The sequence below is a fragment of the Mya arenaria genome, chromosome 3 (genome assembly GCF_026914265.1).
Source record: "Mya arenaria isolate MELC-2E11 chromosome 3, ASM2691426v1".
In the NCBI taxonomy this organism is placed as follows: Eukaryota; Metazoa; Mollusca; class Bivalvia; order Myida; family Myidae; genus Mya; species Mya arenaria.
Window position 1 is genome coordinate 25,906,962 of NC_069124.1, and position 21,779 is coordinate 25,928,740.

The following is a 21,779-nucleotide window of genomic DNA, read 5'->3' on the forward strand; positions in this document are numbered from 1 at the left end:
GTAATACTCACCGAATCGAGGACGTTTTCCACTTATAACAATGAACCGGGAAGCATGGACGCACCTGACATTACTGCCCTTGATATCTTCTATAATGAAAACAACTCCTTAACTAAGATATAATTACTGGCCTTATTATTTGATAAAAAGATGCATCAGATCTGACTGTAGTCACTTTTTAATTATCCCCCACCTTAAAAAGGCGATGGGATATAGTAATGGTAGGCGCGATTCCGTGTGTGTGTGTGTGTGCGTGCGTGCGTGCGTGCGTGTGTGCGTGCGTCCGTTCGTCCGTCCCACATTCATTTCTTTGCAATTCCTCTTACATTTCTCATGCGATTTCTACCAAACTTTCACAGATTGATGATCATAAAGTGAAGTAGCGCATATTGTCGGGCTTTTGGGATTCGACCATTTATGAAAGAGTTATAGCCCTTTGTTTAGTTTACATTTAAAATTGGTTTGTTCGCAACTCCTCTTACGTTTTTCATGCGATTTCTACCAAACTTTCACAGATTGATAATCATTAAGTGAAGCAGCGCATATTGTCGGGCTTTCCTGATTTGACCATTTTTGAAAGAGTAATTGCCCTTTGCTTATTTTACATTTAAAATTGGTTTCTTCGCAACTCCTCTTACGTTTTTCATGCGATTTCTACCAAACTTTTACAGATTGATGATCATAAAGTGAAGCAGCGCAAATTGTCGGGCTTTCCTGATTTGACCATTTGTGAAAGAGTTCTTGCCCTTTGATTATTTTACATTTAAAATTGGTTTCTTCGCAACTCCTCGTACGTTTTTCATGCGATTTCTTCCAAACTTTTACAGATTGATGATCATAAAGTGAAGCAGCGCACATTGTCGGGCTTTCCTGATTCGACCATTTTTAAAAGAGTTATTGCCCTTTGCTTATTTTATATTTAAAATTGGTTTCTTCGCAACTCCTCTTACGTTTTCATACGATTTCTACCAAACTTTCAAATATTAATGATCATAAAGTGAAGCAGCGCATATTGTCGGGCTTTCCTGATTTGACCATTTTTGAAAGAACTATTGCCCTTTGCTTATTTTACATTTAAAATTGGTTTCTTCGCAACTCCTCTTACGTCTTTCATGCGATTTCTACCAAACTTTTACAGATTGATGATTATAAAGTGAAGCAGCGCATAATGTCGGGCTTTCCCGATTCGACCATTTTTGAAAGAGTAATTGACCTTTGCTTATTTTACATTTAAAATTGGTTTCTTCGCAACTCCCTCCTCTTACTTTTTTCATGCGATTTCTACCAAACTTTCACAGATTGATGATCATAAAGTGAAGCAGCGCATATTTTCTGGCTTTTGCGATTTGACCATTTGTGAAAGTGTTATTGCCATTTATTATTTTACATTTAAAATTGGTTTCTTCGCAAATCCTCTTACGTTTTTCATGCGATTTCTACCAAACTTTCACAGATTGATAAAGTGGCACAGCGCGTATTGTCAGGCTTTCGTGATTCGGCCATTTTTGAAAGAGTTATTGCCCTTTTTTACATTTAAAATTGGTTTCTTCCCAACTCCTCTTACGTTTTTCATGCAATTTCTACTAAACTTTCACTGATTGATGACTATATAGTGACGCAGCGCATATTGTTGGGCTTTCGAGATTTGACCATTTTTGAAAGAGTTATTGCCCTTTCTTTATTTTACATTTAAAATTGGTTTCTTCGCAACTCCTCTTACGTTTATGACTATATAGTGACGCAGCGCATATTGTTGGGCTTTCGAGATTTGACCTTTTTTGAAAGAGTTATTGCCCTTTCTTAATTTTACGCATTTTTTATGTTCCTGAGAAACTACCCTTACCATTGATTGGCTTTCATTACAAAAAATGTCCACATGAGGCGGGGGATATAGCTGTCTGTGACCGCTCTTGTTCTATATTGGGGAAGTTGTTATTTATACTTAACTAACAGTGCCATACCACTTAAATTCAGTTAAACTGTACTACATAATTTTATTATAGTATGTATTCTGTTTTATAAAGATGCATGGCATGAGGGATCTTCTTTTTCTTAAACCATCATTCCGACTCGATGACAACTTTAATGCCCCCCCTCCCCTCTCTCTCTCTCTCTCTCTCTCTCTCTCTCACTCTCCAAGTAACTCCTCGCAACCTTATTTATTTTGTCCCTCTATTTTCTCCGCTTCATGTTATATCTCACCTCCCCATATTCTATTCCTCTTTCTCCTCACCCGTCTCCCCTCTTTTCAATCTCTCCTGCTCACTCCACTCTTTCACTGCATCACGTTCCTGAATCCACTCACTCTTGCCACCAAGCAACGAGAGTTTGACATAATTGTGTAAGATCAAGAATTTCAAACAACATTATGTACAGATACTTTATTAAGACTTATACAAAGTGTCTCAATATAATAATTTAACACCAGGTGAAAACACGGGTAATTCAATAATAAGTCAATAAGAATACAAATTTATAGACATATTCAAAGTATTTGAGGATGTACCAAAAACAAAGAACAAACAAAAACCAATCCTTATTTTAATTCAATATTTAAAATTGTTCGTTTTGTACATTACGCTTCTTTGACAAATAAAGATAGTTTTATGAGTTCTTGTCTATTTTTTTTGTATTTAACAATTCAATAAATTTTAGTACAGATGGACAAATATAATGATGACGTGTTATTTGATGTATTTCTTTCTAATAAGATCAAAGCATCGACAATTTCAAATACAAGAGCTATTGTAAGACAGCACAAATGATTATATGCTGCCTTGTCTTAGAAATGAATATAGTAATGATGTAATATATGCCTGTCAAAAGCAATAAAAAAAGAAAGACAAGCATTCGGTGTGAGATCCAGTTTTAACTGGGGTTTTTTTGCAAGTAACAGTGATCTTGACCAAATATTGCATGCCTACATAAGCTCTTCCTACATACCGAGTTTGGTCACCATATGGCAAACCTAACTAAAATTATTCGAGACCATAGGTGAGTGATTACACGAGCGACTATGAAGAAATGAATATTGAGACTGTTTCAGCTAAAATACCTACTACTAAAAAGCATAAGAAGGATTCGAGTCATAAAAAGAACGCGACAAAAACAATGTTAAAATGTTTGTCCGTTATGCTGTGTCTTATGACAAAGTTGTGCTATGTAAAAGCTGTCTACGATTTGCTATGAGAATGTTGACATAGAACAGAACAGAACAGAATTTATTACACGTATACTATACAGTTTTTGTGTTTCATATACATATTAAATAAAAAAATATATTACAATTACACTTAAATTGATTATAATATGTATTATATACGTTTAAGGATGAACTGGAATTGTAAATCACAAATCTATCAAACTATAATAGTATACAGAACAGAAAAGAACATATTTTATTACACGTAAATTTTACAGTTTTTTTGTGTTATGTTTTCATATAAATATATCAACATTACAACTAAACTATGCAGATAGCGTCTAGTATTATTGACATATAAAGGATGAACTGAAAAAGTACTATTGCAATTATCAAAGTTAGTAGAAGAATATTATTTGACTTTCGCATATGTATACATGTTCACATACATAGAGGCTTCGCACGGTATTAGTGCATTGTTTGTAAATACTGTAAATATCTCTATATCGATTGTTACTGATTGATTGTTAACAATTATATTAATAATCTATTTTCAGAAAAAAAACAAGGATGAATAATCTTGATTACCTTGTACTCTTGTACGCAGAACAGAACAGAACAGAAAATTTATTTTTGACTTAAGCATATACAGCTCATCGTCACATTACACAAAATATAAACATACATATAGAATACACACACATATAAACAATCAAAATATATAAAGTTTCATGTATAACACATTTTAAATGAGTTTTGCATCATTGACAGATTTTCCAGTAAATACTCAAAAATGGATAGAACAAAAGAAAAAAAGGAAAACATCAACCAAGTTACACACAAATCAGCGTGCATGATGGTTGATATGGAAGTGAGAATGTTAAATATATTCTTTAACACATAAACCTTGAAAATTGTGGAAAGAAATCGAATAAGACATGAAAATAGAAGCAGTATTGCCGTTTATAGAGGAACCTAATACCAATAGATTGGAGATACATCAGGTGTGATAAAACAACAACAGGAAACAAAACAAACAAACATGTAGAAAGGAAATACAAATACATATACAGCTCGTCTAGTTTTTGGTGACAATTTATGAATAAAACCAAACGCAATTGGCATGATCGTTGCTTTTGAAATATACGATAATGTAATATGTCAAAAACTAAAAGATATTTCTGTCACCTAGTGATACTGGCAATTAGCTCTGGTTATCGACACTAATGTGTTTGCGAATTTTCTTGATCAAGTTGATCAATGATTAACAAATAGTACCGAAATGGCTAATCAAGTTATAATGCATGTTGAGAAGAATGAAAGGTATACTGATAAAGACGCATTCATTGAAACCATCGAAAACATTTAGTTAGATTTGGGAAACGTGCAGGACACTTACGCAAAAATATTATTTAGCTATAAAGATCTACGAACTTTAGGCCAACGATCTAAACGGTCTATATTGCCTTTGGTAGGCATATTCAAATTTCTATTCGGGGTAACAGACGATTCTGACGTTCAAGCCTTGAGACATAACGTTGCTAAGATAGCGCATACACAACAAACGGTGATACATATTCTCGAAAGTAGTTTAACCGTTTTAAACGTTTTTCTTTTTCTTTTTGGAACTGCTAAAGTATAACAGTCCGTTTATTAGATCATAAAAGCAACAATGTCACAGGTAATAAAGTATTACATAAACAAAGATTTAAAAAATATATATATACTCAAAGTATCTATTGAATGTACTTAAGGTTTTTTATAAAGTCATTCAGGAATCGGTAATTGACATTTTTTATTCGTAGGTATGTTTCTAAAGCAATCAGATCGTAATATAAATAAGAAAATATATTTATGGGCTTCATTCTCCGGTCGCATATGAAGTATGTTTTAAATATACAGTAAAATATTTGACTTTAAACAATATTAACACAGTTGTATTCTTTTTGGTATATCTTATATCCCAATACAATATATTTGATGTCATTAAACATTTTCTTTATACCACATTTTTTAAATAAGGCATTTATCGTCGACCAAAATTGGATAATGAAGAACAATCAAATGCTGATAATCTTCAACTTTCAGAACAACACATACACAGGGGACTGTCTCACAATCCATGTAAATAAATTTAAGTTAGTCGCCACTAAACTATTTAATAATTTAATTTTGAATTGTTTAACTTTGTTGTCAACGATAGATTCATGAACTATATAATACCATGATTTCCACTAGATACTTTCTTGTACACGTTTATTCCAGTAACTATGGATATACGGTTTTTCGAAAATTTGCCGGACAAAGAGCTGATATATTTCCTTATTTGTCATTTCGTTGATTAGTTTGTTCCGAAACCTTATTAAAAGTTTTGAATTGACATTATTATTATTTTCCATTGGATCGGAATGGCTTTTTAACTATATTAATTTCCGCTATCCAATTAGTTTTGTTTTTAAGTTTATTTAGAATCAGATTGGTGTCTATAGTGCCAGTATTTGAAAGAATGTCGTTTACGAATATTATATCCGATTCAATCCAATTCTTAAACAGTATGCTTTTATTATTATGTTTTATAAATTTATTGCCCCAGATTATTTCTTTTCTAATATCAATTAATATATATTTTAAACGTATCCCAGTCTCATATATCCGAAAACAGGCAATCAATCAATTAATTAATCGAAGCATTAAAGATGGTTAATATTAAAATGACTCGTTGGCAAGGTATGTTGGAGAAACAAATCGAAATGGTGCAAGGATACGCCATCAACTACAATAATTTTAACTTATTGTTGAAGAAATAAAAACAATTAGTAATGTACGCGACGATGTATCTGGATGAATTTCCCTTTTAATTAGATATGCTTAGTATATATAATATTCCCAAGCCTTGCAATAACATTTGAAACAAACAAACAAACAAAAAACACTCGTGTGACGTAATGCCATGTAACTCTCCAGAACTTTATAGAACTCTTAAGTGTCTAACCAGCAGAACTCTAACTCATCAAACCAACAATTGTTCAAATGTTTTTTCTTTATCAAAATGTTCATTTTTAACATAATAACAAATTTTTAGATAAAATATAATATTCTCTATGTCTCTGCCATAACCTAACAGACATGTGAGTCCATCACAACTTCCGGACTCAACCTGGATTCTCTTACACAAAGAAATGTTCCAACTTAAATACTAAGAATACGAGGCAAATGTGACAGCTTAACGTCCCAAAGCACACACGTTTTTGTAATTAACATGACAACTTATGCATGACTGTGCATTTGTACCAAGTCGGCTGTCAAGATTTAAAAAAAAAATCTGTGCTTGAACCCCAAACAGTGGTGATTAAAATGTATAGATATATAATACCAACGCCCCCTTATGCCGTTCCGCCCATACAACGGCATAAGCCATTCTTATAACCTGGTTTCACTTTGGTTAAAATATAAAAAAAATGTGCCCGTCAAAAGCAAAAAAACATAAATAAAAAAAGTCAATGGAGGGCTAAAATATGTATTGAGGGTTAATATGGAGTTATGTAACCTAATTGTGTGATAGCAGTAATCAAATGTGTGAAGTATTAAGTCAAATGAATGAAGGGTATAAAAGTAATGAGTGAAAATACCGACTTGCCCTTAAACTTTAACTTGACACAATGAGCTTAAAATTTTAACTTAAGTCCCTAAGTCAATCAGGGGCCACAATCTGTATTTAGGATGAAATGGTGTAATGTAACATAATTGTAAGATGTCGTCGATAACAGTGTGATGTATTAAGTCAATTGAATGAAGGGTATAGAAGTTATTAGGAAAACTCCCAACTTGCTCTAAAACTTTAACCTGATAATATGAAGTTATCTAACCTCATTGTGTTATGGCCCTGAACAACTCTGTGAAGTATTAAGTGAATTAAATGAAAGGTATTGAAGTTATAAGTGAAAATGCCTTAAAACTTTAACCGGTCTCCGACGCCGGGACGAGTAGTAAAGCCTCATTTTTCTTCGAATAGTCGAGCTAAAAGTGGAATTCGTCTTTCATATGTTTTCTATTACAACATAAACAATATATGTCATCACGTTGAATACGATTACGGTTAGATCTACCCGTTTGGATTCTTAAAGGGTGAACAAAACGTCTAAATCTACAAAAGAAAAGGCGTACGCTTTTAGGTAATATGTCTAAATAATGCTCAAAACCAAAAGCGTTTTTAATTGCTTTATACAAAAAAAATACTGGACTATCACGGGATCGATACCACTATTGCCTAAAACAATAATTTATTCTAGTTTTTAACTCACACAAAAAGTACTTTCCATGTGGTACACTGGCGTTATCAAATACATATCCAAAGCCATACTTTTTTAAACGCTTTTAATATTTGATACCCAGTTATTCTTACCTATTACCTATTACACATTCTGATAGTGCATACCTATATACAGTCCGTAGTATGACATTATCATATATTTTAACCTTAAGCTTATACTGGATAATTCTAACAAATCTATGTATATAAAGAGGATATGGCAAGCTCACCATAAACAATTGCTGTACATGTATTTTTTTCTAACATTTAACAGACGTTTACAAAATTTTAAATGAGTTCTTTTAATTTCTTTAGACATGATATAACCCTATATTTCCGAAGCATAACTAAGAACAGGTGCTACAAAAGCATCAAATACTTGACATAAATCTTTGGTTTAAGTTCATATGAAAGGTATCCATAAACTATTCTTTTATACCAAGTTTGGTCAATATATGTGGATCCTGACTAAAGTTATTAAGGTTCAACCATTTTTCTATTTCTAGTAACAGTGACCTTGACCTTGACCCTAGGGATCCCAAACGCAATCCCATGAAAGGTCTCCATAAACTCTTCCTATAGACCAAGTTTAGTTAAGATATGTCAACCTTAAATAAAGTTATTCGGTTTCAACCGTTTTTCTATTTTTAATAACTGTGACCTTGACCTTGACCCTAGGGACCCCAAACACAATCCCATGAAAGGTATCCATAAACTCTTTCTATAGACCAAGTTTGGTCAAGATATGTCAACCCTTACTAAAGTCATTCAGTTTCATAGGTGAGTTTGACGCCGATTAGACCCAGGTGTCAGCATGCGACGGGTGAGGACAACTACCTGTTTTCAAACTAAAGAAAAACAAACATAAAGCAATGACAATAACTACTCCCAAGATAACCCCAAATCCTGTATAATACCTCAAATCAGAACTCACAGTGCCTTTTTTTACTGTTACATGAAAAAATACTTGGTTGGATGAATCATTGTTCCCCATGCTAGATGTAACATGTGCATTTATCAGGGAATATTGACCAGCATATTCTGTATTCACAGTTCCATATATCGTCAAACGCGTCTTGGCAATATGACAGCTATAATCTGAAAGTAAGTTAGGGATTAACAGGATCCTTAAAAATGATTTAGTGTTCAATCGCATGCAAAAACTTAAATACTTTAACTAAAGTTTAACTTGCAATTTAGACTTTAGTATAACTTACTATGTTTACTGTGTGAACAACAATTTTAGTTACCCTATGTTAATAATGGGATGAGAATTAAACCATTCTAATAGAAGGCAAATCATTATAGGCTAAATGTAGAAGTTGTATCAAGGAAAAAAATGGGTACTTACACAAAAAAGGGGTAATATTCGACAAGTCACATCCAAGATATACACGCCAGAGACCTTGACTTTTTTCTCCCCAAAAGTTGTTCGACCGAAACCTTGTATTTATAATCCCTTCCCGTCCCAATTTCTGATTGCGATCGGGCTCGGCTAAGGTCGATACAGTCCCAGTTGGCGACACAACCCAAAGCCTCATGCCATGTTGTTTTGAATACACAAAGTCCACTTCAATTATAACTTCTTCCATCTCGTCTATACATGGCGTGTTCGTGTCGCAACTAACGTTATTATACGATTCGCGAACGTACATATCCGTTGACTTGATTGGACTGCAAAGTAAATGTCACACAGTTATTGGGTTACACAAAGCCACGATGACCTCGTAAAGTTTTACATTTATATGTAGATTATGACAATTTTCAACCATTTGCTCTCATGTACGAAAATGAATACTACATAAAAACGTTCTCGGAAATGTTACAAACATCTTACTGAATAGGGTTGAACGACGTACGTACCGTGAATTCGTTGAGATGTCGACTGTTCTTGTACATAAAGGTCGCAACTGTTGCCACTCCATACCAAGGTCAATCATTGCCGAAATGTCTGGATAGCCAAATCCCAATTTGGGGTGGTCTAAGTATATTGAGCATTGTTTATTAAAACATGTTTATGCATTTACACACAACCAACAATGTACGTGTGAAAGTTTTCTTTTGTAAATAAATATAACTTATTGTTTACGTTAAATCACAAATGTCAAACTATGTTATTTAAAATATTAAATATTTTTCACCTACGTATTTTGTGCCATTTCTATGCATTATCAATGAATTAAACGATAAATATTATAAATGACTCAACGATAAACATACAATGTTTCCCAGCACCGTTTCGTTGAAATTCAGATGTTGACTCTAGCCCAAGATGGCTACAGGACCGTATCAAAATATGTTTTATGTCTCGAACAGTCAAATGGGGCCTAAAAGAGTAATAATCCGTACTGCACATTCTTAACAAGGTGCAATATACATATAAGATGGACACACATGTATTCATTGGCTACACTTAAGGTTCGACAATGTTGCACAATATACCCGCCCGCGGTATGCCAATGTTCATAAAAACGAATTCCTCTCCTCATTTAATCTGTATACCGCTACCAGTTGCCGGTGTGATCTGCATTTATAACTGTGTAATTTTTGTTTACACGTACGTATATGTGTCAGAGCAACTAGGGTGAATAGCTACCCGGAATATACGGCATATTTATACACCATTGAAAAACTCGGCGACCTTTAAAATCACTTTTGGTTTAACCACTGTTACTTGTGGCTGTCAGATACATGTATATTGCATTTTATTTGAATATTCAGGACGGTAAATATGGATTAATTGACGAATAGACGGAATTGAGCTATTCTTTTAAAGATGCTACACTAGACACCAGATAATACAGTTGTAAGAAAAAAAGAAAATGGTAAAGATCTTGACATCGTTATGTACAACGCATTGAATCGTACTTACTGGTGTATCACATCGCTTAAGACACATGCATCTTTTGAATTGCGCAATTTCCCAAATCGAAGTTGACTGGGGTTGTCTACCACGTAAATCCCAGTAAGTTTAAAAATATCGTTTGTTTACTTAGCTGTACTCATAAACAGATATGACTGAAACTGGGGAACCATTGCGCTCTATTTTTAACGGGGAACACAGATGAGACAGCAACATGATTGTTGCGTTTATTATTATTATCATGTAAAATGATTATCGGCCTCCTATTAGCTCTAATTGACAATTCTAGGCTTGTTTTGTTGAAATAATGTATTTGCCGATTGTTGGACTATCTGGTGTCTGCCCCTTTTTCTGGTAGGCGAATATCGATAAGAAATGGGCTTTCGAAACTATTAGAAGGCAAGTATACCGTATTGTTACTTAAATGTTACATGCATTTTATATCTTTAAAAAAGGTATACAGTGTTTTAAAGAACACACTGTACTTTATGTTACTGTACAACATAAATTGTTTTACGTGGACTCTAATAGGAGTGCAATCATTCCGGAAACAATGGCGGTGCTGATCAATTCACCGTCGTGTGTTGTTTCACACTTTCTGTTTTTATAGCCAGAGGTCACCTGCAGAAACATGATTTTAACGAAATTAGCATAGGTCATAAATCAATCATATCTGAAAAAATCATTAATACATTAACGGGGAGGGGAATAATAGAATATACCATTCTAGTATCTGTTTTTCTTCGTCCATTACAAAAGACAGACACAAGGGTAGCTGCATTGACCGAGCTAACATCAGCAACAGTTCCATTGACACCCAAACACGTGACGGTGATGCTACCGATGTGATTAGCCAAACCTGATCCAGGCTGTCCAGCAGGAAAAACGTACACAGACCCAAGACCATGCCTACCCTGAGCAAGAGGACCATAAAGCGGTAAGAGATATATACACCACTATCCAGTACCATTGTATAACCGGTTCAAAGAAATTTAAGATTTTTCTGCCCAGACGATGTGTTGTTTATGTTAGTTTTAAACAATTGTGAACTTCTTTAATTTTCACAATCGTTTTAAACATCACGGTTAAATAGGACCCAGTGATTTGCTCATGTTGAGAAGAAGTTACCCTGATGGACTCTTCCACCTGCATACATGTGTAAATAAATAATTACAGACTAGTGAATACAAGCTAATGTTCTTGTCTTCCAAGTCAATGAATTTAATTTTATAATACAACAATATATCGAAATTCATGATGAACACTCAAGAACAAAACCTAAGCTATAATTACGTCAAGGCAAAACACGCGAGTCAATAATAGGTTCCTTTGATGACGTCGTTTTCCAAATAAGTCAGAGATGACGTCACTAGATTTGTCCTACCTACTTCCTGGAGTTTTCTAATAAAACGGGTACGAATTTGGTGTAACTTTAGTGTAGGGAAAAAACTTAACTCATCAAACACGATATCTATTTGGCATGGCCTATCATGCTCTGAACCAACCAGGAACTGTTTATTTATAGGACATTAAATAAAATAAACTAATAAATTATGCAAGTGTTTGAATTGAAAGTATTGTGATATTCATCGAGCTATTTAAGCAAAGAATACCATTTTCCCTTGATTATCAACTGCCTCAGAGATGGGTTAAATTGCACTAAATTGGTGTTATCTAGGTTCTTCGGGCATTAGTTCCTTTAATGGGGTGTTATCCTCGATGTGTAAAATACTGCAATTTGATATTAATGATGTTACAAGGAAAATTAATTGAAATGAAGTAGCAATTGGATTACTTGTCGCAGGCCTTCCGTTAAAACGTCATCTTCATAAAAGTCAGACTTTTTAAACGGCTCTCTCAGCACCCATCGGTTGGAAAGAATATGAATAGCATCCCGTCGGTGTGAAAGAGCACGTGCGTAAATTGCGGAATCTATATATGGAAACATCCTTTGGTTTCCTTTGCTTTTTGCGAACTGTAAATCTGCAAGGTAATTTGAATATCAAACGGTATATACATTATATTCATTGTAACTTCTTACGGGACAAATAGAAAGGAATACTTGTAAAGATATGCAACATACCGGTCACAGGACAGTTGATCCATTTTGAACCTATTGGAATTGAGCACCGCGAAATGTAGTAAATTCACAAATGTATCAACTATCCTGCGACCTTCATAATTGACTTGCTACTATGGCATTCTATTCATTTGTAACTTTACTAATGTTGCGCTTATACACTAGTATACTCAACATGGATCAACTCCCCTGTTACCGATATATTGCATACTACTTTCCATTCAGAGCTCCTCGGCCAATTTTATCGAAAACAACCTGGGATGTATGCCGGTACATCAGTAGAAGTAGTACGTTAATTTTTGAATTATATCATTAATTAAATGTTGTGTTTTAGCTTGTATTTATTGATCTAAGGTTAAATTGATTACCAATGAAGTGTATTATTGCAAACACAATTAAGATTCCCAAGAGTAAACTCATTAAGTTAAACTGCTAAAATAAATTACTACGCGATCTACTTGCAGCGGACTGAAACATACAGATTTCTTTGTATATTAACCGTCCATAAACATCCGAGGTTGTTTTCGATAAAAATGTCCGAGGAGTTCCGAATGACTACTTTCACGCATTTTATCGTACTTTAACCTTTAACCTCCCCGGTCACTTATCAATTTGGCCACTGCCAAGTTGTCAGGACAGTACATAACAGTTACTTCTTAAACGTCTTTGCTATATGGAATGATTTTTCTCGAGTTGGGTAAATGTATGATTTCCAGTACAATTCAATTTACGTAATGGTAAAAGCGAATGTAAGCCTACTTTTTACAGAAACTGACAACAACAAAAGATGCACATGCGGATTTACATGCCGATAAACGTCTTTTTGATAACAGTGATTACCCCAAAGATAGTCCCAAGTTATTGGAAAAATGAAAGATGACGCAGTTGGTTCTCCTATTACTGAATTGTTGGATTACATAGTAAAAAGTATTCCTTTACATTAAATGACAAATGTATCAACATATGTAAAGGAGTTGAAAACTATTTATAACATTTGAAAATCACAATGCAACACTCTCCAAACATTAACAGAGAAACATAATATGCAAACCATTAGCTTAAGCAAACACAATGTAAAAAGATGCTCTATAACAAAGACTTGTTTGTCTTGTTTTAACAATTAGAGATTTATTTTGGATAGTGGGATAAAGACAATACCATATGGACATTATTTAATTCAATCCCTAAGTGGTACTCAAAAAGTACAGCCATCTGAATAGCCGAATTTAACAAGGGAACCAGAAAGAAGTTGATTTTTTCTTTCTGATAGTTTGGTCTAGTAGGTTTGTGCAATGTTTTGTTTTATCATTTCATTAGTTTATCCTCCGTTGGCTTTGCTTGTACTCCTGTTGTCTTTGCTTGAACTGCTTTACATTACCCCGGAGAATGGATCCTTGGGTCCCTAATATTTTTTTATTATATTATAATGCATGTCAATATTAATTTGTAAAATCATTATCTGTTTTTTTTTCCTTTGTAAATAAGATTAACTAACCTTTTAATCGTTTTAACATAGTCTGATAGCACAACGTCGTATCTAAAAAATACGTCAGTAAGTGTGTTGTTAGATGAATGTTAAAAATAACAAACACAATGATTTGTATGCCAGCCCTGAATAGAGTTATAAATTATGTCGTTTGATTTTTGTCCAAACCGTTATCGTCAAATATTTTTACTTTCTGGTGAACAGAAACCATTTCTGTAACAGGTATTATGTCACCGCTTGAGGTATATGTAAGATGTCTTCTAGTAATAATTTATTCATTATTTCTTGCAATCTTGTTCACTTTATTAATTCAGTGTTAATATTTTGATTGCTTCAAATTCTTTGCATTCATATAAATTTTATCATGATAAATTATTTGCTCTAGTAACATATTAAGGAGCATGTTTGATTCACCAGAATCCGTATATCCAGATATAAAATATCTAAAGCAATACTGTGGCATGTATTCATATTTTTTTTAAACTAATTATGTTTTGTTAAGTGTCATACATCGGGATTTTTATCGTATAAATTTCTTCAATAAGAACAAGAAATGTATTAACAACTTTCAACGAATTAATTAATCTTGGATGATCAGAGGTCATAGATTCTTAATGACCGGTTAGGTTAAAGGTTACGGTACGATAATGCACTTAAAAGTAGTATGCAATATACCGGTAACAGGGGAGTTGATCCATGTTGAGTATACTAGTGTGTAAGCGCAACAGTAGTAAAGTTACTATGTATCACATGGCATAGTAGCAAGTCAATTCATGCAGGTCACAGGACAGTTGATACATTTGTGAATTTACTTTTTCGCAGTGATCAATTCTAGAAGGTTCAAAATGGATCACTTGTCCTACGACCGGTATATAGCATACTTCTACTGATACTGGTTTTTATGCATATAAAATTGTTTTGACGTTTCTATATTTTTTGTTACTGATTTGAGTTACCCTTTAGGTCTGAAGTTCACATCAATGTTTAAAATGAGCATAGATCATCAACGAACCTGCCACTTTCGCTCCGTAGGCCACACCTTGTCCACACTTAATGCATGCATCACCAGCTTTTTTTCCAACGATAAGGCCGACAGAAGCAGCGGCTTGGCTTTAATACATCAACATTCAATAACAAAAAAGTATGTGTATAAGTTATATCTGAGTTGTTTTCCCCTTGTGTACCTCTGGTCTTGTGTCTGTAATGCCTTTATCTTGTGCTTTCGTTTGGCTTCTGGGCCTGTCGCTGTACTTGCCATTTTATTAGTTATGTGTGTGTACAAACCTAACCAGGTGAGAGTACATTAAAATTTTGGAAATGCGTACTTTTCAAACTAACGTAGTACAAGAGTCTATGCAATTTTGAAAATATTTAAGTATATCTCTTTAAAGAGGAAATGACTATGCTGGACATTATTTTCACCTATTGGACATTTAATTGCAGATATAATCTACCATAATCTATCTTGTTTCATTGGTCAGTTCAAACTTGAAACCCCACACTTAAGTTGATAAACAAATGATGCAGATGTTGTATTGTATCCTGTTTGTTTGTCTGTGTCTCCTGGACTTTGTTGTCTTCCACCATGCTTTCATTTAACTTTATATGTCATTGTGACCTGACGTCACGTGAAAACTAGTTCAGGTAAAATTGATAAAGTAATTTTGACGTGTGGTCTATTAGTGTGTTTGTATATTTCGTTCAGAGTCGGGCCTTACCCTGTGCCTCCATGTGCCTCTAAATATGGTTTAAATTTCATGTTTTGACGTATGTGCCTTCCTTGAAGTTTTCATTGTATTATTTAAAATATGATTAACAACAAAATAATCCTGTGTTACCTTTTTCTGCCAAGATATGCATTTATCGATGAAAAGTCTCCAGGAACACCGGTCAAAAAGTCACAAGACAGCTCTTTATTCTGAAAAAGATTTTCAAAATAAAAAGCAACAACATATCAGCCATTATAAAAAAAAATGAAATTAGACTAACGTACAATGTATTTCAATATATAACACTTACTAAAGATATCAAACCCGTGGCTTTGTCAGTAATAAAAAAATATTTAAATTAATAAGTGTCCGTAACAATTCTGTTAAATTACAACGTTTGAAGAAACATTGTTAATAGTAAAACAAGAATTCTACTTAACTCGTACCATGGAGGAAAGTTTCACTTAAGTCATCGTATATCCATTTTAATATTATTACCTGACAATACTTAGGTGGTAGAGCTAAATTTGATACAGCAACGCTTTAAATAGTTAACGATTCTACATCAAAGAAAAACATCAGGATCCAAAATACAACGGAACAATGACGAGATTTGACTTTTGGTGATCCGGCCGATTTAAAATATCTTTGATCACATCAAATACAAAAATACGTTTAGAATATGTTCGTTAATCATGTGATCATGACATCCCCTGGAAGTATGTGTCATAGATGAGCTCCCTTATCGTCGAACTTTATAAAAACCTAAAAATAATTCTGCTATAATTCTTTATTCAGGATTGTTGGGATAAGAGTGAGGTTTGTGCCCGTAAACTGGTTTAACTCCCCCCCCCCCCCCCCCCCACGCACACTCAGTAAATGTTTACCCTGTGCCATTAAGCGGGGTTTATGTTTAAACTTTTGTTTACTGAGCTTGTTTCTGTAGTTTTTCACATAAGTAAAGTAATGCTGGTGATACTTATATACTTACCCTACGCCTATTTATATTGTAAATATGTAACGCTTGTTTAAAATTTAGATAAATACACGACCGTATCGTAATAATCTAAACAAAAACGAAACTCACTACAATATTCGTTATATCCATTTCCTCTGAATTAAGACCGACGTCTGTAATCCCTACCACTACTCCTCTTCCACTGACGCCATGCTTAGCCCATGCCTTGTCAATTCCCAGAGCGGTGTCGAAAAACGGTGCACAAACATTTGCAAAACCCTGAAGTATCGTAAAAAGATATTACAAAATGAAACTTATATATAGGAAATATTAATAAAACAAACAATTAACGAAGACTCAATCATGGTTTCTGTTGAGTGATGTATTACAGAAGTATCGTGAGAAAGTTTTAAAATAATTAAAATCAAGCGTTTATTTGTATATGATATCCATATCAATTTAACAAAATAATTCGTTTAAATTGCTTTATACTGTTTTTTTTTCAACTTAAGTAATCATGTACTGTATTTTAGACCATATTCATTAAGCATAATCATATCTGCCTGCAGACTAAAACGATTACGGAAATGCTGAATTTGGGGATGTGTTTCATAAACATGTTCTTGCATTGGCTTTGGTTTCATTTATTCAATTAATAATTTTAAAATTGTAAACAAACTGAACGTATTCACATTTCGCAACAAGTACCTAAGGCCAGAGTTTTTATATCTTTAGATTTACGGGAGCGCCGTACCTAAATATTGCAAAACCCAAATAAAAATAAAATTAATTTTCGTAGTTTTATTTTTATTTTTTCCGACGAACGTTGCTCCAAGGTTAAAAAATAAATAAAATTAGTGTTCTATAACCCATATCTCAGAACCAACTGGTGTACTAATTGTCATTCATTATCGGTCTTTTTACTGCACAAACCACGTAAACCAGTCGGAAATACGCGGGGAAACAGAACAGGTACCCGTTACCATAACAACGTCCTGTCAAAAGTGAAAGTACTTTTTGTCATACCCCTTATTTCTCACAATTTCTGCAGCTATATAGAAATGTTTTACTACAAAAACGTTCCGATGTTTATGTTTCATTATTTAAATAAAACCGTGGTGAACTCAGAGCGTGTTTATTGTGATTTTTTTGTAGATTCAGTATGTTGTTCGCGTTTCGTGGAATGATTGCGAAACTTCCGGTCCAAATAAGGAGACAGAAATTCGTGGGTTGTATTGTCTATTAAAAGTCGTTGGCGCACGTCGTATATTAACAAGGATGAATTGGATTACAGCGCAAAAATGTATAGCTTCTGACAAACACAAACTGCAAAATGATATCGTGTTCATCATAGTCAAAATGGATATTTTTGTCTGAATTTGACTCTGGGGAGCATTGAACACACTGCTTCACGATCACATATTTGAAGAGAAAAACACAAGGTATCGTGATATTCGTAGTTGTTAATTAGTTTAATAATGATTTAGAATTTAAATCGTTATAGAATACTGAAAATGATGTAATAATACCATAGTGTGTGTTTCCGATAAAACAGAAAAAAATCTGAACATAAGATATCTGGCAGTCAGTGCAAGAAGTCAAACTTATCTGTTGCTTATTGCCAACGGGCATACTGTGAAATCATTAATGTTCGTGGGGCATTAATGTTCGTGGTTTTCGTGGGTTGGGTGATCCACGAATTCAAGATCCCACGAAATATAAACCCTTTATTCACTTTTTCAATTGCCTTGTTACGTACATACTCTAGTATATTATTTACAGAGGTGGCAGTATACAGTGTTAAAAACTGTCTCACTGTATAACTTACGATCATAGCTGGAATTAGAAGGATATTTTTCAGGACTGATTCTAAAATCAGTTCTTAGACCTGGTTTTTTGAAACATATAACACTTGTAAAATTTATCTTAATGCTCCCGAATTTTCTTTGGTGAAGTACATAAATGTAGATTTTGACTGTCTGTGTATCCGTAAGCCCTGTCAAACTTTGAAGTGAAGAGGAATTTCCATCAGGGCTTCTACTTTTTTTGGTTATATTTTCTATATAAAAACCACATCACGGTAAATTGTCACGGTGCTATTTCGTTAAAGACAGAAAAACACATTTGACCTCCTTATTATACCGTGTCTGAAACTGTGTTCAATGTTTGGTTACTTCACAATGGAAAGGATATGCTTATATTGTGGGCAAAAGGTTAGAATTGGCCATTTAAACTTCTTTATTACACTGACATGTTTCATAAAATCCATGGGTTGATAATATATGCACCTCATATGCATAGATGCATTCGAACAAATATATACAATTAATTTCAATGAGCCCTTGAACTCACAGTGTTGAGGTCAATATTTTCAGTCATTAAAAGGATCTTTTAATTATGCTTTTGAAACTTTATGGTGATCTATCACCATTTTTTCAGCCTATGAAATAGCTGACACAAGTAAGGTGTGTTTTGTCTTCATGATATAAGAAGATTTAAAAAATCAAAAAAATCGGAGAAAAATCCGTTTTATTTTTATTTATTTCTCCTTTGGGACATTTTATGCATTTTATTTTTATTTTTATTTCCTCCTCCTTACCCAACTTTTTGAAAAATCTCCCGTAAATCTAAAGATAAAAAAAACTCTGGCCTAAGATGACGTCAGCGTCATTTGCTCGAAATTAGACACAAACATGTTTCTAATATTTAATAAGTATTAAGCAATCATAGTATACTCAGAATCTATACTTATCAAAGTTGTATACATATAGTTGTAGACATATCTACACCGAGTACTTACATCATCATCGATTTCAAGGTCGTCATTCTCAGAATTGCTTTCTGTCGTTTCCTCTTCTCTTTCGATGTCGGAATAAAGACTGTAGCTCTGGGATAGTTTTTGTATCTAAATGTAATATAATGACTAACTTTTTTCGGACCAGTGGAATAATGCAAACTCATGAAAGATCGGAACTATGTCTTGTTTTCGTATGTTCATTGATTCAAACGGCGTAAAATAACGAGAAATGAAAATGTTTCGGTATCAAAACCACGAAAACTATTTGTGTTTTTAATTTTGGCTATGCTATGAGTAAAGGTTATATGAATCGCACTTCTCTTTTTATTGAATTATTTAAAGATTGATCATGATTTAGTGACATAACATTATGGTGGCTTTAATGGTGGCAGGTAATGACTATGCGATGATTAAAAATGATTAAACAATCGTTAATACGCATTCTCGCCGTGGTCATATGGATGACAGAGCAGAACAGACCCTGGGATACCGAGAGATCCAATTCTCCCAACTCAGATAAGTAGATAAAAAATTTGGCTATGCTGGAAATCCTTATCTTGCCCAAGGGCAAAGATAAAACAAGTACCCGTATGGAACTCCCTTTTAATAATTTAAATTGTCATCACACAATTACCACCCTTGTTGGTTACCGTCGTCTGTAGCATCATGGAAACCTTGTCTTGATGACAATCATGAATGATCACACATATATTTATACGCAAATTATTTTCACTACGCACCAAAGAGTTTCAGCGAAAATATACATTTATACTTTATTTTGTTTAACTGCGGTGGGAGAAAAAGCATGTACCATAGCCGCTCGTGTAAGATAGGTCCATCTCAACCCTCGTGCAAGGTGTTTTACGGAAACTCGGTAAACTTCGTTTCCGCAAAACACCCTACGCTCGGGTTGGGATGAACCTGTCTTACCCTCTCTACCATGGAATATACTTCTATATCTATAGTGTGATACCTATGGTTTCAAAGTGTTGTATGATCGGTATATAACATCGTTACACGGATTTCTAATTTTCAGACGCAATTGAGTATTAAATATTAAAAAAAATAAAAATACAAATATTACAATTTTGCATATGCTTTAGACGCGATTACACCATGATTAATTACGTCAAGCACAGTAGCCAATTGTAAACAACTGCAACCACATGTATTAAACTGGTTAAGTCTTTGGTTTGGCAAAACGTTTTACTGATTGATCAATCTTTTTCTATTAATTACTGCGGACCAATGAAATTGCTTTTATGAGCATACTAGCCAAAATATGACCTTTGGATAACTTATCCAGTTTTATACAATTGGCTGTTGGTCATTTGTGTGTTTGGTCAACGTTTGCTATTATTTATTGATTGGTCAATATTTATCCAATATTCACTTTTGACCAATCAAATTATGTTGTTTTTAGGAACAAGGAACAAGACAAATCTAGCATTTTTTTTTAAAATATCACAATATCGTCATTGGTCAATGTATGGTAAACAAGGGACGCTACTCCATTAATCCTGACAGTGGGAATTTTCAGTTTCAGTTATTTTTCTTTACGTGTGACAACATATGAGGCAAATGACGAAGACATAAATGCACAGTATCGGGTAACTTTAAAAAAAATAAGAGATAACATTATGAAAAGGCATGCATACATACTTGACTGTTCGAATGCTGAAGAATTTCTAATTCGTACGAACTCAGTCGATGTGAACCAAAACTATTTGTTTTAAATATGACCAAGTTGTTACTGATCTGAAAAAAACAACACCCAAACTAAACCATTATAGTTCACTGGTAAGTGTCAACGACTAAGTACTACTAAGAGTATAGATAATGCCTTACTTCAGCTCTAAATAAAGTTAAAGTTCTGAGTTACATTTACATTAATAGTACTCTTATCAATTTACATAAAACATTTGACAATTTATTGTAGTGTTACCTACAACACACATGTATAATTAATAATAGAAGTGTATTTAATACATAAATGATGTTCTGTTGTTACCTTTCCATCAAAACGAAAGTTATATGTTTCAAATGATTCCTTTATGCTATTTAAATGTATTTCTTCTGACTTCACAACGATGCGTATAGCATGGGAATCGATTTCTACTGTCCTCACACAGTTACAAATAAGAATGGATAAAACAAAATAATCATATTTCCATATCAGTTTCATCACTAACATTAATGTGGAGCAGTATATTATCAATAGCTCCTCAAGGTCAAACACCGATTGAAACGTTTTGCGTTGTATTTGTTAACAAAGCACACACACTTTATTTGTATTGCTTGAGATAAGGTTTAAATCAAAACTGGTTCAAAACGCAGCAATGTACTTTCGATTTACTAGATACACTATCGATTGAAACCTAAACGGGGAGGGGGGATACACAATTAATTTATCGCTTAATTATCCATTATTTATA

The 21,779-nt window shown here is 33.6% G+C and overlaps 1 protein-coding gene across 2 annotated transcripts; it reads right to left on the reverse strand.

Annotated features, from left to right (window-relative positions):
- Positions 1 to 2,372: 2,372 nt before the first annotated feature.
- Positions 2,373 to 21,615, reverse strand: LOC128225820 (neuroendocrine convertase 2-like). Of its 2 annotated transcripts, none has more exons than XM_052935717.1 (13): positions 21,356 to 21,615; positions 21,007 to 21,102; positions 19,348 to 19,434; positions 16,677 to 16,826; positions 15,719 to 15,798; positions 14,893 to 14,990; positions 12,110 to 12,297; positions 11,037 to 11,228; positions 10,832 to 10,935; positions 9,672 to 9,778; positions 9,315 to 9,432; positions 8,803 to 9,125; positions 2,373 to 8,549 (listed from the first exon to the last, which is right to left on the reverse strand). In XM_052935717.1, the coding sequence occupies exons 1-13, from the start codon at positions 21,536 to 21,538 to the stop codon at positions 8,248 to 8,250; spliced, it is 2,028 nt and encodes a 675-aa protein (XP_052791677.1). In that variant the 5' UTR covers positions 21,539 to 21,615; the 3' UTR covers positions 2,373 to 8,247. The 2 variants fall into 2 exon arrangements, with proteins under 2 accessions (XP_052791677.1, XP_052791676.1); XM_052935716.1 differs by having other exon boundaries at positions 19,348 to 19,452.
- Positions 21,616 to 21,779: the final 164 nt, after the last annotated feature.

Bases quoted from the DNA above. Each gene is read 5' to 3' on its own strand.
- LOC128225820 (XM_052935716.1), bottom strand. From the start codon at position 21,538: ATGTTAGTGATGAAACTGATATGGAAATATGATTATTTTGTTTTATCC. The intron at 21,103-21,355 runs GTAACAACAGAA...TGTTTTTTTCAG, and splicing joins ACTTTCGTTTTGATGGAAAG to ATCAGTAACAACTTGGTCAT. The intron at 9,433-9,671 runs GTATGTTTATCG...CAATATACTTAG, and splicing joins AAACGGTGCTGGGAAACATT to ACCACCCCAAATTGGGATTT.